Source organism: Phoenix dactylifera, chromosome 2 (assembly GCF_009389715.1).
Source record: "Phoenix dactylifera cultivar Barhee BC4 chromosome 2, palm_55x_up_171113_PBpolish2nd_filt_p, whole genome shotgun sequence".
NCBI classification, from domain to species: domain Eukaryota; kingdom Viridiplantae; phylum Streptophyta; class Magnoliopsida; order Arecales; family Arecaceae; genus Phoenix; species Phoenix dactylifera.
In genome coordinates, this window is record NC_052393.1 from 25,939,521 (window position 1) to 25,955,100 (window position 15,580).

A 15,580-nucleotide genomic window follows, 5' to 3' on the forward strand; every position below is an offset into this window, starting at 1 on the left:
AATCTGGCAAGCCAGGTGTAAGGACATTGGGAAAGAAGTAACAATTAGCAGAAGAAGAATTATAATGAGCTAAAGCCAATCATTTTCTTAGTTTTGTCATCAATCTGGCTGGCCAGGTGAAGAAGAAGAAAAAGTAACAATTAGCTAAAGCTAATCATTTTCTTAGTTTTGTCAAGGAGAAGTGATGAGCTGCCAGGTGTACGGACATTTGGAAATAAGAGGAGGAAGAAATAAACCTAACAATTATGAGCTGAAGAAAATCATTTTCTTAGTTTTGTATCCAATCTGGTTACCAAGTGTGCGAGGACCCGTATGGACGTATGTTTAGTCCTACGTTGGTTATTTATAAGGTAGATCTTGGGTATTTATACAAAATCAAGGAAGCCAAATAATACCTTCCGGCTAGCCATTTTGGGTGAAGTCTTGGATTGTTACAAATGGTATCAGAGTAGATCCTGCTTATAACTTATGTGGACTAGAGAACACTACAGCACGGATTCATTGAGGCTGATCACGAGCCGATCATGGTGTTTGTGAATAGATTTGAACCTTTAGCCTAACGAGAACGTCAGGGCTTGAACGGAACAGTACGTGAGGATCCGTGTGGGCGTGTGTTTAGTCCCACATTGGTTATTTGTTGGGTAGATCTTGGATATTTATAAAGGATTAAGGAAGCCAAATAATAACTTTCGGCTAGCCATTTTGGGTGAGGTCCTGAGTTGTTACAAGATATAAGAAGAAGAAAAAGAAAGAAGAAGAAGAATGTATAGCCATTCACGCATCTAATTACAGCCGCTCATTTTATGAGCTTTAATTATCAAATATTTATGGTAACACGTGTTTATGTAAATGAACGGCCGTGATTGGCTGCATACACTATTATGTATTTATGTTGCGTTGGTGCGCATGCAGCGTCGGCAATAATTAAGAAGTTTGTTGGGCCGCTTAGCATCACTTGGCAACATGCCATCATGGACAAGTACAACGTTCCTGCTTCCCGTTTAACACGGCCTATACCCTATAGTCGGCACTGCAGTAGCCGGGCCTTACATTCCTGTCATTGTACAGATTCCGCTATCAGGACGTATGCCCCGCACATGTATTTAAATAATAATGTTATAACCATTATAATGAGTGCTTAAAACACTCTCCATTATATTATTAAAATAAATAATATCAAAAAGATATAATGGCATAATATATGGCTACTAATATTATTAAATTAATTTTTTATTTAAAAATTCTTTCCAAAAGTTGTGTATGTTTCGAAAAGTAATATAATTTAGTCTGAGAAGTGAAGAAAAAGTAGGACCACTTTTTTTCATTATAGCCTATTATTTTTTAAGTTAACACCATTATAATAGCTTTTATTTTAATAATTATTTTAATATTAAAATTTTGGAAAGCTACTTTTTTTGTGATAAATAATAGCCATTATAATTTTTATAATGGTCAATAACTTTTTCAATGGGGTTTGTCTGCTTTAGACACTTCTAATATAGTAACCAAGTGACACTTGAGTTGGTCATGCTCACACTTTGTACATGGACCCAATCCAACCTGAATGACCCGTTGGGTCAAAATTATAGTCGTGGACCCGACCCGACCGGACCCGATCTTCAAGATCGGGTCCGGTCTGAGTCCAAAATTAGGATCTGAACAAGAAAGTGGGTCGGGTCGAGGTCACTCAAGATCCGACCCAACCCGAACCATTCGTACCCCTAGCCGGAGAGAATTGATGCAGGAGCAGGAGCCCGAGTCATCCTAGATGTGCGTCGTATTTGGATCGTCATTTGGATGTGCACGAAACATAATGGATCTAATATTTTCAGCACCTAGTTATATTGGGTCCTTAATTTAGGTTTGTAATTTGCTGATTTGTATTTGATGATTGGGTCTATGTAATTGAGTGCCAAGTGACAATTAGATGGTGTGAAGATTAAAGCATGATGTGGATACTTTGACTTGCTCAAAGTTGAGTTGTCCTAGGAGTCCTAGATTGGTTTGAGTCTAGTCTATTTTTATGATGTGGTGTGTTGGAGAAGTCCTTATGAGTTTGGAGTCTTTTATTTGTGTTCCATGGCGTGTGGGAAGGAGTTCTAGCCCACTTGGACTCTAGTCCATGTGGCATGAAGAGTCCAATAAAAGTAGGAGTCTTGTCGAATTGGTGAATGCTTGGAAGAGTCCAAGAAAATTAGGAGTTCTTATTTTGGTAGGATTTGATTCCTTTTAAATTCTGCATTGATAAGAGTTTAGGTTTACCCCAACCTCTTACACTATAAATAGAGGAGGTATGAAGAATAAAGCAATGAATTAGAGAGTTAATTTTCAGAAATCATATGAAGCTTGAGAGAGGTGAGACACCAAGGTAGGCTAAAGTTGAGAGGGTGTGACTCCTTCCCTTCTTCACGCCAGCCCCTTGAGATTTATGCAGAGGTGAGACTCTTCCTCAATTTTTCATAAATATCCCACCCAATTACCACCACATTGACCAATTCCATAGAGTCCTAATCCAATTGGGACTCATCCTAATCAGCCACGTCCTCATTCAATTCATATCAAGAACCAAATTAAATCCAAAGGCCAAATCCAAATTCAGCCGCCACCCTTCAATTGGCACCAATTCCTTTGACTTGGTCTAATCCAATTGAGCCCAAATCAAGATTATCGTCAATCCACCTTTCTTCTCCCTTCCATCCACGTGAAGCCCTAGCCTCCATTGCCATTACCAAGAAAGAAAAGGAAAAAGGTTTAGCCACCATCATCATCATCATCAAAGAAAAAAAAAATTATAGCAACCCACCCTAACTGCGTTAGCGAGTTTCAATCCGATCGGGAGGGCCTCATACTCTGTCTCATCATTTGATGCCTTAAAGCTAAAGTGTAGCACATGCCCAACTACAACTCCCTCCAGGCTCATTAAGATCAGCCCAGGCTCACTTTTATTTATGTTGAAGGATCCATCGACGTAAAGCATCCATGAACTTGGCACTAAGATAACCTCGCACTGAGACAAGCAATGGGGCACTAAAATAGCCTCGCAATTGCTCAAATGCAACTTGGCGCTTGATAGTCAACTTTAAAGACCACGCAATAGCACGTATCTGGTAGGATAGTGATTACGGGTATCGATCCACAGGGATTGGGGTATAGTTGTTTTTCTTAAAAATAAAAATATTTAAAAGGATGAGTTTGTGAAGACTATTAAACTAAGCAATTTAATAAAAGAAAATGCAATTAAAGTGATATCAATTTGGGAGAACCTAAGGCAAGGAATTCACCACTAACATCAGAACAAGGGTTATTTATATTTTAATTTATTCTTGGATAAACATGCAAATTGGTTACAAGCCTAATAAGCATTTAAATAAAATTTCACAAAAGTAATTTGGGCATAATCCATCTTCAGTTGGCATGAAATGTCTACCCTAATCTAAGGTGGTAGCACACTGCATCTTCCTTAAGCATGGACTATCTTATTTTTACTTAGTGATCATGAAGAACAGTTGTACGAACATCATACTTAAAATCACAGAAATTAAATATGATTCAAAAGAAGATATCCATTAAAAACAATAGGTTCATACAACCCCAAGAATATAAAATTAAAAATATAAAATCATTATCCCTTTGTTAGGGCTGCATCCAGCCCTTAAAGAGAAGATCAGCCCTGCATGGAGTTGGAGACGGCAGCAGCAGCACAGCAGCGGGCTCCCATCTCTCCCTCTTGCGATTCCCTTGAGAACGGCTCCTTCTTAGCTCTTAGGGGAAGTTATTCCCAAAATAACCAAGAAATCTTCTCTCTCTTTTTCTTTCTCTCATGTTTTTTAATTCTCCCGTGGGAACATAGCTGTGAACCCGAGCTCTTCTTCTTCCCGTCGTGAATTTGGCCTCTGAGGAGATGGGAGAAGCCTCCCCCCCCGGTGGGGGGAGAAGGAATGGGATCAGCCCCCTCCCCTGGTGGGGAAGAGGAGGAATGGAAGAGAATGCCTCTAGCCTTCATCATCGACTCCCTTTTATAGCCTTCACAGCCGCTGTTATCTCATCACGTCGTGGGAAGATAAAGATGACAGGAAGTAGGATAAGGCTCACGAGTGGTTAATCGTTGGGAGATAATCCGTGATGAAGCTGTTATCCTGATCCGTGATGAAGAAGATATGAGCTGCAACTGCTGCGGAGAAGATCTCGGATGCGGAAGGAGCTGGAACGGTGAAGCTTTGTTTTGAAGAAGACGATCAGGATGATCCTCTGTTCCGTTTCTGAAACAGGGGATGATAATGTTCGGATAATGTTCACGGCTGGGAGATGAAGCTCAATCGCAAAGGATTCGGGAAGATGAGGAGAACATGATGAAGTTCAAAGCTGTTAATCCAAGGGATGAAGTTGTTTGGGATACAATCATCTCGGGAGGTAGATTTGAAGTGATCCAGTTAGATGAAGAACTGATCGGTTTGGGATGCAGGAGCTTCGGAAGACATGGGAAGCTGATTTACTTGGGATTCCTTTTGACGTGGATGAAGGGAAGGGATCACGAAAGCATGGGATCATGGGAGGATAAGATTAAGATGCCGTTGGGAAAGATATGAGTTAGTTCACGGAAGGAAATGGTTGGGATTCATTCGGGAAGATGCAAATGGGATACTCGTAACAGGGGAACTGCTGGCAGTGGTTGGAATCGATTCATGGATGGATGCTGCTGGTTTGGATTTAGTTTAACAGAGCCCTGTTCGTTGGAAGCGGGAGATCACCCACGGTTGGCTGGTTTTGCTGAGATTTGGAGCTATCCATGGAGGGTAGACAGATCCGTGGGTGGTTGGATCGATGAAGACTCGGACTCTGTTCCGAAGCAGGGGTTGCGGAAGGAATGAAGATCTTGGATGACCGAAGCATGGAGGAAGTCGACGAGATAGGCTTAGATGCTGGATGCGAAGATCATGGGATATGGCCTGATCTGTTCAATGCGAAGGAGAAGCTTGGACGATGGCTGGAAACGGTTGGTTTGGACGCTGGGACTTGGCTGGGAGGAGCTGGATCTTATCGTTAAGAATGGGGAGGATTTGAATTGATCTTGAAGCAGAGGAGCAATGTGAACGTTGGGAGATTCCATGGGATCAAGCCGGAAGAAGTGGGTTTTGATTTTATCCCACGGGTCATGCTACTTTATTCCAGAACAGGGGAAGAAAAATGACGTGGAATGAGCTTGGGATTCGCTTGATTTGGAAGATGAAGATGAGATGATTTAGGAGCAGGGGATTTGAATGAATCAGTTGTTTCGTCCGAGCGGGATGAGCATGGGATTTGAGTTCATCCTGTGAGCGTTTGAGAAGATTTCGGAGGAAGAGGATGCTGGGATTTTACATGCGGACAGCTGATGGGAATTCGGCTGAAAGAAGATTGGAAGAAAATCTTGGACGATGTTATCACGAACGGGATTGGCTGGGAATTCGTGGTGTTGGCTGGGGAATGAAAAGATGAGCTTTGAACGTGTTCTGTTCGTGGAGAAGATCTCGGAAGTTGGGAGATTCTTGGTCTATTCTGTGGCTGAAGCAGAGGAAGTTGGACTTGGCTGAAGGCTCGGGAACGGCTGGATTCGGCTGGTAACAGAGGATGATGTGGATTTGTAAATAGGATAAGATTTGTTCCGCTGGGAACAGAGGAGCTGGTAGCAGGGGATAGCTTGCTGTTGCGTGAAACAAGGGAGCTCGAACGGATGCGATCGCGGATGGGGAAAATCCGGAAGAGGTTGATCACGGACGATGAGAAAGATGGAATCTTTTGCATGCATCACGGGATGAAACGAGTGTGTTAGATTGGCTTCGGAATGGGATGAACGGCTGAAGCTAGAAAGTTTGGATGCAGAAGGAGATAAGGATGTTGGGATGTTGACGCGGAATGAAGGGAACGTGGGGTGAGACGTGGAAGGAAGGTTGGATGGTTGAAGGTGTTGATCCACAGGAGGTTGATCCACGGCTACTGCTGGTTGTGATTCACGTGAAGCTCGGAATGGTTGAAGTAAAGCTGGGAAGAACGCGTGGACTCATCCATTGATAGGCTGGAATCTATCCGGAGAGATGTTGTAATGTGGGAAAGTAATGAAACGGATCTGTGAGTTGGGATATTGGGGCTGGGAGTTTGAACAAGATGTGAGAAGTGGATGGAGCTTTGGGATCTATGCAACTACGATGGTATGCTTTGAGATCTGAAAGACAAATAATTGAAAGGATTTTATTAAAATAGGAGAATTGGATCATGTGGAAAAAGAGTTAAGTGACTGAATCAAAGGGTCTTGATTTGCGGGGTGCATGTGGTTTAGGTCCAGGAATAATCCCTAATGAACTTGACTCAACCTGCATACATTAGACTCAATCAGTAAATGAGTAAATCAAACTCGAATTAATTTATTAAAATGCAATGATGAGGGTAACACATTTTTTTTAGTTAAATTTACAAAATATATGAATTAAAATAATGATAAGTGCTATGAATAAGATATTAATTTATGCATTATTTAGCACTTATCAGCGCTCCTCTATCCAACAGAAACCCTATGGTTGCCTCAGAACTTTGAAGAAAGACTAGCTCTTCTTAGTAAACCTTGCAACAAACCTACTTAAAACCGCTACGCGCTCGGCAAGGCATTGCACCGCTCTCTTGTTCTTTGAGTCCAATACAGCTCGGATCTTCTCAGAATTTGTTTCTATCCTATGCTGAGTCACCATGAACCCGAAAAATTTGCTAGAAGAAATCCCAAACACACACTTACTCAGGTTAAGCTTCATGTGGTATCTCCTTAGGGTCCGGAATGTTTCATCTAGATTAGCAACACGGTGCTCGACTTATTGGCTCTTCACTAGGATGTCATCAACATAAACTACCATGTTATGATCCATCTGCTCCTTGAACATGTTGTTGACCAGATGCTGGTAAGTGGCTCCGGTGGTCTTCAATCCAAAAGTCATGACTTTGTAGCAATAAAGCCCTTTGTTAGTGATGAACGAGAATTTTTCCTCATCTTTTGGTGCCTTCTGAATTTGACTGTAACCCGAGAAGGCATCCATAAAACTAAGAAGCTGGTGGTCTGAGGTGGAGTCGACTAACTGATCGATTGTCGGTAGGAGAAATCTCTCCTTCGGGCAAGCTTTATTAAGATTGATGAAGTTCATGCACATCTACCACTTTTTATTCAGCTTCTTGACCAACACGATATTGGTCAACTAGTCAGGGTAGTCCACCTCTCGGATGAAACATGCTTAGAGAAGCTTCTCCACCTCCTCTTCGATTGCCTTTTGCCTTTTCAAGGCAGAACTCCTCTTCTTTTGCCAGAAAGGCTGGTAGGTTGGGTCTACACTTAACTTGTAGATGATGACCCCCGGGTCTATGCCTAGCATGTCAGATGATGACTAGGTGAAGACATCAGCGTTTGCGAAGGAATTCCATGAGTTGGGTTCTAACGACATCATCAAGACGAGCTCTGATCTGGATCGCTTAACTCAATTCCTCGGCTGGTTCTCCATGTTGTTGGCTCTGGTCATCGCGGGTGCCGAAGCTTTCGATGGGCAGAATCTTCCTCGGCTTCTTTCCCTTGAGCATAGCTATATAGCATTGTTGAGAAAGCGCTTGCTCTCCTTGGATTTCTCCCACGCCATTTGTAGTCGAAAACTTCATCAGCGGGTATTAGGTGGAAACCACGACGCACAAAGCATTCAAGCCTAGCCGCTCCACGATAGCATTATAAGCTGATGGGACCTTGACGACCAAAAAATCTAGCATAATGGTGGTTTGTTAATGGGGTCTGCTCTGTTGTAATAGAAAGGGTAATGACGCCCTCCACTAGGATCAGATCTCTAGAGAAACTGACCAGAGGAGAGCTGATCTTTCTGAGCCTATCAACTAGCAAGTTCATTCAAGAAAAAACCTCATAAAATAAGATATCTGTCGAGCTTCCATTATGAAGTAAATTTTTTTATATTATAATTTGCAACAGTAAGAGAAACTGCAACGGCATCATCATGGAAGGTTTGTATCCCTTCCACATCAAAATTTGAGAAGAAGATGACCTCATTTGTCCTCGGTCTCTTTGACAACAAGCTTTCTATATGGGCGGCTAGTGCGTAGGCACTTCAAGTAAATGAACTGGTTCCGCCAACAGCTATTCCTTCGGCTATATTGTTGATGACTCTAGCTGTTGGTCGATTGTCAACCTGTGCCTCAGGATGGGGCTACTCCCGACCGGGTTTAGCTTCGTCACACAGGCCTCGGATGTAGGCACCGAGGTAACCCCTTGAATCAGGGCCTCGATCTCATTTTTCAGCTAAAAGCAGTCCTCGGTGTCATGTTTGCAGTCGCGGTGGAATTGGCAGTATTGTGTCATGTCCTTGCAAGCAGCCACCTTCATTTTTCAAGACCACTTCACATAATTATGGTTGTGAATCTCCATGAGAATCTACCACCATGAGGCACTTGGAGGTGTGTATCTCTCGAACCTTCCAGGAAGGTTTTCGCCTGCTAAAGACCTTCATCATTTCTCCTCAACTTCTTGGTGGGGGTTACTAAATCATCGTGGGTCCGCTTATTACTTCCCTTTGTGCCGAGCCTACCCCTAGCCGACTCTCGCTGCATTGTCATGGCCTCTTCGACTTTGATGAACTTGATCGCCCTGCCAAGGAGCTCAGTATAATCCCTCAGGAATCTCTTCTTAAGAGAAAAAGAACCGAGAGGTCTTTAGTCCGCTCCTCATGGTGGACATCAAAATCGAATAGTTTAGGTTATGTACTTTCATAGTGGCACATTAAAGCCGCTGACGTAGTTCCATAAACAAATGGACTGAGCCCAATTACAGCCTGATGTAGCAAAATCGAGCCATGTTGCGAAGGGTGGCCAGGAAGGCACTGCATAGTACCGCATTAGTGGCCCCATGGAGCATCATGAGAGCCTTGAAGCTCTCCAGGTGGTCTAGTGGGTCTGTAGTGCCATCGTACATCTAGCTGCGGCATTTTAAGGCGGGGAGGAATGAGATTCTCTATTATTTTTGGCGAGAATGGGGGTTCAGTGGTGAACTCCACATCCCTTCCTTGATCGGCCTAGTGTTGCCTCAGATCTTCGAGGTGTCGGTATATCTCCTCGAGTTTATGATCGAGGTTGGCTTCCCTCCTAAAAGTCCACTCAAGTCGGTGAGAAGAAGAATGGATGGATGTTGACTCCTCCCAAGATGGGGAGTCAGAGGATCAGGGTCGGCCCTTTTTTGCCAGACTCTGCAGCTAAGCGTGGTGACTGTGCAGACCCTTGCTAGAGCTTCGATGGCGAGCAGGCTGATCAGGCAGTGCTTTCCCCCCACTCTGAGGTGGTGCTTGCCCTCCATGGGCTCTGTAAAGAGCCGTAGGATTCCTCTGGTGTGTTTCTTTGGGCATTGGAGAGTACTAGTTGTGCCCTTCAAGATTTCATGATGATTGGTGAATGAGACCTCCTGTAGTAGGATAAGCCCTTCTTCTAGCTCCAATCTATTACTGCTGAAAATCATCCTATCCTAGGCATCGAGTGAGTGAGGGGTTGGTGCTACAAGACTCGACGATCGGCTGCTTAGATCATACTGGGTTGAGACTTGATGTGAGCAGCAGCTGCTAGGATGCTGGTCTGCAACCATACTCCGACTTAAAATAGCAAAAACGAGAAAGTCCTCTTATCGGGGTGTATCCGGTGGGGGACCCTTCGATACCTAAGTCAGATCAATACTCAAAAAATAGGAGGAGGTTCTTAGTAGCCTATCAAGGTACACAAGCAATTACTTGGAAAGTCCTCCGAAGAGTTGGTTGTATAAGCAAAGGCGAGAGCCTGTCGCCATGAAATATGGGCATGTGGATCGCCCAAGATTGGCAGGCCTTTGCATGTTCCGAATATCGAGCACAGGCATTTCTTACGAGCATCGCGCTCCGCCTGTTAGGTTGGTGTGTTTTCGAAGATCGCCTAAGATCTTAGCTATAGTGTCACTAGCTTTAAGGAGCTTTTAAAATTCGAACCTAGCAGCGCATTTTTGGGCGTGCCAAGTGATTGGCCTAACTAGTGGTATGCTGGCTTTATGGCAACCTTTGGTTGAACGGCTCTTTGTATGAACTGTGGTCAGTTTCGATGCAGATCAGCACCAAAATTCTTTTACCCACTAACAAGAATGAGATATTAGTGGTGGTCTTTTTGTGACTATATGTGCAGTTGCCGCTATTACTTGATATTTTGTGGCAATAAGAATTGTTGTCACAAGAAAGGAACAACTTTGAACAGTCATCACAAAAAACACAACATTAGTAATGAATCTAGATCACAAAAAAGTTGGTACTAAAAAGGTGAAGTTTTGTAGCAACCTTGAACAAAATATGAATGCGATCACCATCTGCGCCCTTTCAACAAGCACCACATATATGGGCTATTGGATGCAAGCAGCATAGCATACTATTTAGTTACACACCAATAAAAAGGTTACACCCATATATACCTTCTAGTGTGTTGCTATCAAACTTGTCTTTAAACCGGCATGGCTCTAAACTTGTATATGAACCTATCTCTAAACCATTGATAGGGAGCCACATCAAGCTTGGGTAAATTTTGAAATAAATTTTCTAGACTTTTTTGGTTCACCAGAAGAATTTTTTCTCATTGGAATGTTTTTCCTGTGAAGATGATTCCTAAAAATATGAAGCCTGAAAAAATAGTTTTGGCATATTTAGTTTATCATGAAATAATAGCACATTCTAAAATGGCTTATATTTGGTTGAGCATCTACTTTTCTAGAAACTTATATGAAATACCTATTATGCTCTTGATAAAGAGAAAGATTTTACCTATAGATTTTGATGGCTTAAGAGTACTTTTTTTTGGTACAACGGCAGTTCACACTCTACGGGTGTGGACACGACCAAGAAAATCAGAAAACAACAAGGCAGAAAAAGAAACCGGCAATCTATCACCCCCCAACCACACAAAATCACCAGAGTGGTGGGTTGCATAGGAGGCAACCCAATCAGCTGTTCCATTCGCTTCTCTGTAGGTATGTGTGGCCTGATGGTTAACACACACCTACAGCAGTCTGCAAATATCGAGAAGCAATGGCCTACCCTTCCCCGCACGCCCCCGGCCCTAGATCCAGTCGATCACCGTAGCTGAGTTACCCTCAAGAATAAGCTGATCTACACCCAAGGTCCGATAGGCAAAGAAGATGCCCTCCCAGGCCGCTCTGAGCTCAACACACACCACCGAGGTATCGAAGATCCGCTGACCTCCTGCCACCACTAGTCTGGACTCATGATCTCTGATGACAAAAGCTGCACCTCCACATCTCTCATCGTCCGCCACACTGCCATCAAAATTCACCTTCAGGAAGCCAGGGGGTGGGGGCACCCAAGATACGCACACAAACCCGGGCACTACAAGAGCAGGAGGGGGGGCCAGATGTCCCTGGCCAGGCTAGAGGGTGAAATCTCAGCAGCAGTGGTGAACTCTGAAGCATGCAATAAAGCTCTGACTGCCACAACTTTCAGGGGCGTACTGCTGCTATCAAAAAAAAAAGTACTTTTGAAAAAAAAAAGACCTCAATTCCCAACTAGTGGGAAAGTAGCTTTTTCATATTCCTCATAAGTTTTTTTTTTATAAAATATGGAAATCTTATTTCAATGGGAATGCTACTTTTTTATCTTTTTTTAAAAGAAAAAATTCCAACCAAACAAAAAATATTTTTTAAAATTTTTTGTTGACCATACTTTTCCCCTCTTTTTTTTGCGGACCAAACGAGTCTTCTGAGTTCCTTATTCCTTTCGCTCTGGTTAGCTCTGGATGGAAGTGGAACTAACAAGCAATAATATGAGTAGAGCAATGCCATCTCTAGCTAACTTCAAGCTTGCTTTAATTTCATTAAACATGCCATAAATCAAACAATCTCATCTATATTATAACTTCAAGCTTCCTTTCACTAAACATCGTATTGAATGAGCCACACGTTTACAGCCTAGCACAGCTATTATGTGAAAGCTGAAAAAAGGAAAATAAAAAATAAACAAGTAAAAGGCAATTAACTTATGTTCTTGCCTTTCCCAACATTACAGCAGTAGATAGTAGGTCACAGCCAGCGTGTCATTTAACCGGGTAGCTATCAATGCAGTCGGCCCAAGGGTTGCACCCGCCTCCACGGCGGCCGCCGACGGCGCTTCCCACCGGCGGCACGTCCCGGATCGCCAGCCAAACCGCGCTGTTGCACTTGAACCCTGACCCGAACCCAATCTGCCACACCCTGTCCCCGCTCGCCACCCTCCCCTTGGCCTCCGCGTACGCGAGCTCGTACCATAGGGAGCTGCTGCTCGTGTTCCCGAACCGATGCAGGACGCTCCTCGACGGCTCCATGTCCCGCTCCCCCAGCCCCAAGTTCTTCTGCACCTCCTCAAGCACCGCCCTTCCCCCGGCATGCACGCAGAAATGCTCGAACGCTCGCCGGAAGTCTGGGATGTATGGCCGGACCCCCCTGAGCCGAAACACTCTCCGCGCCACCAGCGTCGTCAGAAACTTGAGCTGCTCCGACAGAGGCAGCACCAAGGGCCCCAGCGTCGTGATGTTCGTCTTCAGCGCGTCGCCGGCCACCGCCATCAGCTCCCTCGCCAGCGACACCCCGACCGCCCCGTTCCCGTCCTCACGCTGGTACACGCAGCCATAGCACCCGTCGTTGGCCCCCTTGTGCGTCCGCACCGTGTGCACCAGCCGGTACTTGGCCTGCCCCGCGTCGCTTCTCCGGTTCGAGAGCAGCACCGCCGCGCCGCCCATGCGGAAGATACAGTTGGACAGCAGCATCGACCGGTCGTTGCCGAAGTACCAGTTCAGTGTAATATTCTCCGTGCTCACCACGATGGCGTACGAATCCGGGTTGGCCTGCAGCAGGTCTTTCGCTAGGTCGATAGATATCAGTCCGGCGCTGCACCCCATTCCGCCGAGGTTGAAGCTCTTGATATCCTCCCTCATCCTGTAGTGGTTGACGATCATGGCCGTTAGTGATGGGGTCGGGTTGAAGAGGCTGCAGTTCACGATGAGAATTCGGACGTCGCGCCGCGGGTCGATGCCGGTTGTCTTGAAGAGTGCGTCGAGGCAGCCGAACATGACGGCCTCCGCCTCGAGGCGGGCCTCGGCCAGGCACAGCCTGGGGGGCCGCGCCTGAATGCCCGGCGGGAGGTACGTCTCGTCCCCGAGCCCGGACCGCTTGGCGATCTTGGTCTGGAAGTCGAGGGACTCCGCCGTGAAGCTCCCCGTGCTCTCCGTCATCTCGAGGAACCCCTCCTTGGAGATCTTGTGCTTGTCGTCCGGCTTGTAGCACGCGAAGTCGATGAGGTAGACAGGGCGCGGCCGCTGGAAGTAGTAGGCGGCGAGGAGGACTGCCATGACGGCAGATGAAACGAGGCAGGTCGCGAGGTCGACAGAGAGCTGCGCCGGCATGGTCAGCATGCGGTCGAGCCGGAGCAAGGAGGTGGCCGCCAGGGCCAGGAGAGGAACCGAGAGGAAGGCATAGGGGTTGGTGTAGCGAATGCCGAGCTTCACATACTTGAGCTTCACCGACTGGAGGAAGTCGGGAAGGCGGCGGCGGATTTTGATGACGATCGACGAGTCATTGAAGTCCATCTCGGCGGTCAGCTGTTCTCGGTCCATCACAGAAGGCTCAGTCACCTCCATCCTCGCCAATGGAGAGAGTATCGAATATAGAGAAGTTGAGAAGGGGAGAACATCAGAGGATATATCTATAGGAAGCGAAACGCCTTAGTTTGTTCAAAACGAAGCTGCAGGGTGCGTTTATGAATGACAAAGAGAGAGGAAAGAAGGCGTGGCCGCGAGGTCAAGAGGCAGCTGGGCTACAAGAGGGCTGGATGGATGGATAGGTGGGGCTGGTCGCCTATTAATGAGAGTACTTTGCGAAGGGGGCGGGGGAGCGCTCAACTACCGGGAAAGAGAGGAAATTAAAATCCCAACGGTCTTAGATGCGTACAAGTATCCGTCTCTCTGTCTCGCTTCTTGGTTGATGGTTTGCTGTTGGTGTTGGTGCAATTAAATTCGGGCTGATGGGTGGGTCATCAGCTTGAACTGTTGACACCTGGAGAAACACCCAAAGGTCAAAAAAAAAAAAGCCACTCTGGCTGCTTGAAATTTCGGGCGATGGTTTAATTACGTCTCTCGCGGACTGCATGCATTGGGTCCATGTCCATCAGCCAACCGTAGGTATTGAATGATTTTAAGTTAGGATACACGTGTTAGTTGGTGTATCCAGTCGCTTCCTAACTTATTAAAGGCGATCGGAACTCTTAGCTGCTTCCCACTTTTTCAATTTATAACGCGTGTACTGCAAGTTGGCTGCTACTAGCATCTTTTCATCTTCGATAACACTAGAAACATATCATTTGGAGAAAATTTTAGCGTCATTGTGATGCTTCAGCCAGATTATAAGGAGCTATCAATACTCTTGATTTCTTTTTTGAAGAGAAACCAATCACCATCTGCTGGTGAGAGATTTCTGGACCATGATTTTTGATGGACTGGTGCTTCAAGCAAAACATGTGTTTAAAGAGATTAATGGGACGGCAAATTGAGTAGCTTCTTTTATTGCTAACCACTTAGAGGACCACCTATGAGAGGAAAAGCCAGAGTTACCTACTGCTCTCCATGATGTATTGTTTGTTGATTTTATTATCTATATCCGTACACGTTATGTATAAGACTTCCGCTTTCAGCCAAAAAAAAAAACCAATTAGGAGAGAATGGGGAAGACTGTAAACAACACTAAGGGCTCGTTTGGTTCGCGGCAAAAGAAGGGGAGAAAGTGTGGTCAACGGAAAAGTAATAAGATGCCTCTTGTTTGGTTGGAGTTTTTACAGGAGAGAGACGGAAAAGTTGTATTGCCATGGGAATATGATTCCTACATTTATGGCTCGTTTGGTTCGCGGGAAAAGAAGGGGGAAAGTGTGGTCAATGAGAAAGTAGTGAGATGCCTTTTATTTGGTTGGAGTTTTCAAAAAAGAGAGATGGGAAAGTTGTATTCCCATGGGAATATGATTCTCACATTTCATGGAAAAGTCTTTCCCATGAGAAACATGGGAAAGTTACTTTCCCATGAGGCGGAAATCACTCCATTTTTATTTTTTTCCCAAAAAAACCCTTCAGCATTAAAGAAGCATTAAAGAGACATTAAAAACCTAATTTTTATTAAGGGTATAATAGAAATTATACATAACTTTTCCAGAAAAGTAGATTGTCAACCAAACATGTCGAAAGTACTTTTTTAGGCATTCTCTTCCTAGGAATCTGCTTCCCAATAATCATATTCCTTCCGCAAACCAAACATGCCCTAATTTAGATCATAGTTGCCATAACTACATCCACCGAACCCTGGCCTTTCTTCGTTAGATGATAATTTTTTTCTGAAGAAGAGACCGGGCAATCAGTCTCCGAGTTGGGTAAAGATAAAGGCCAATGCCCTGATGGGTTCCACTTTGACCATTTGGTCGGCCATCAAGGCGGAACAAGTTGCTGCCTTCAACTCTCTATCTCATAGTTCTTTGGAGGGCTTGGT

The 15,580-nt window shown here is 44.9% G+C and overlaps 1 protein-coding gene across 1 annotated transcript; it reads right to left on the reverse strand.

Moving 5' to 3' along the window:
* Nucleotides 1-11,866: 11,866 nt before the first annotated feature.
* On the reverse strand, nt 11,867-13,899 carry LOC120109936 (3-ketoacyl-CoA synthase 1-like). The gene has a single exon (XM_039123765.1). It carries the CDS (start codon nt 13,690-13,692, stop codon nt 12,115-12,117), a length of 1,578 nt encoding a protein of 525 aa, XP_038979693.1. The 5' UTR covers nt 13,693-13,899; the 3' UTR covers nt 11,867-12,114.
* Nucleotides 13,900-15,580: the final 1,681 nt, after the last annotated feature.

What these genes read in the sequence shown, in the direction of transcription:
- LOC120109936 (XM_039123765.1), bottom strand. Translation starts at nt 13,692, where the DNA reads ATGGAGGTGACTGAGCCTTCTGTGATGGACCGAGAACAGCTGACCGCC.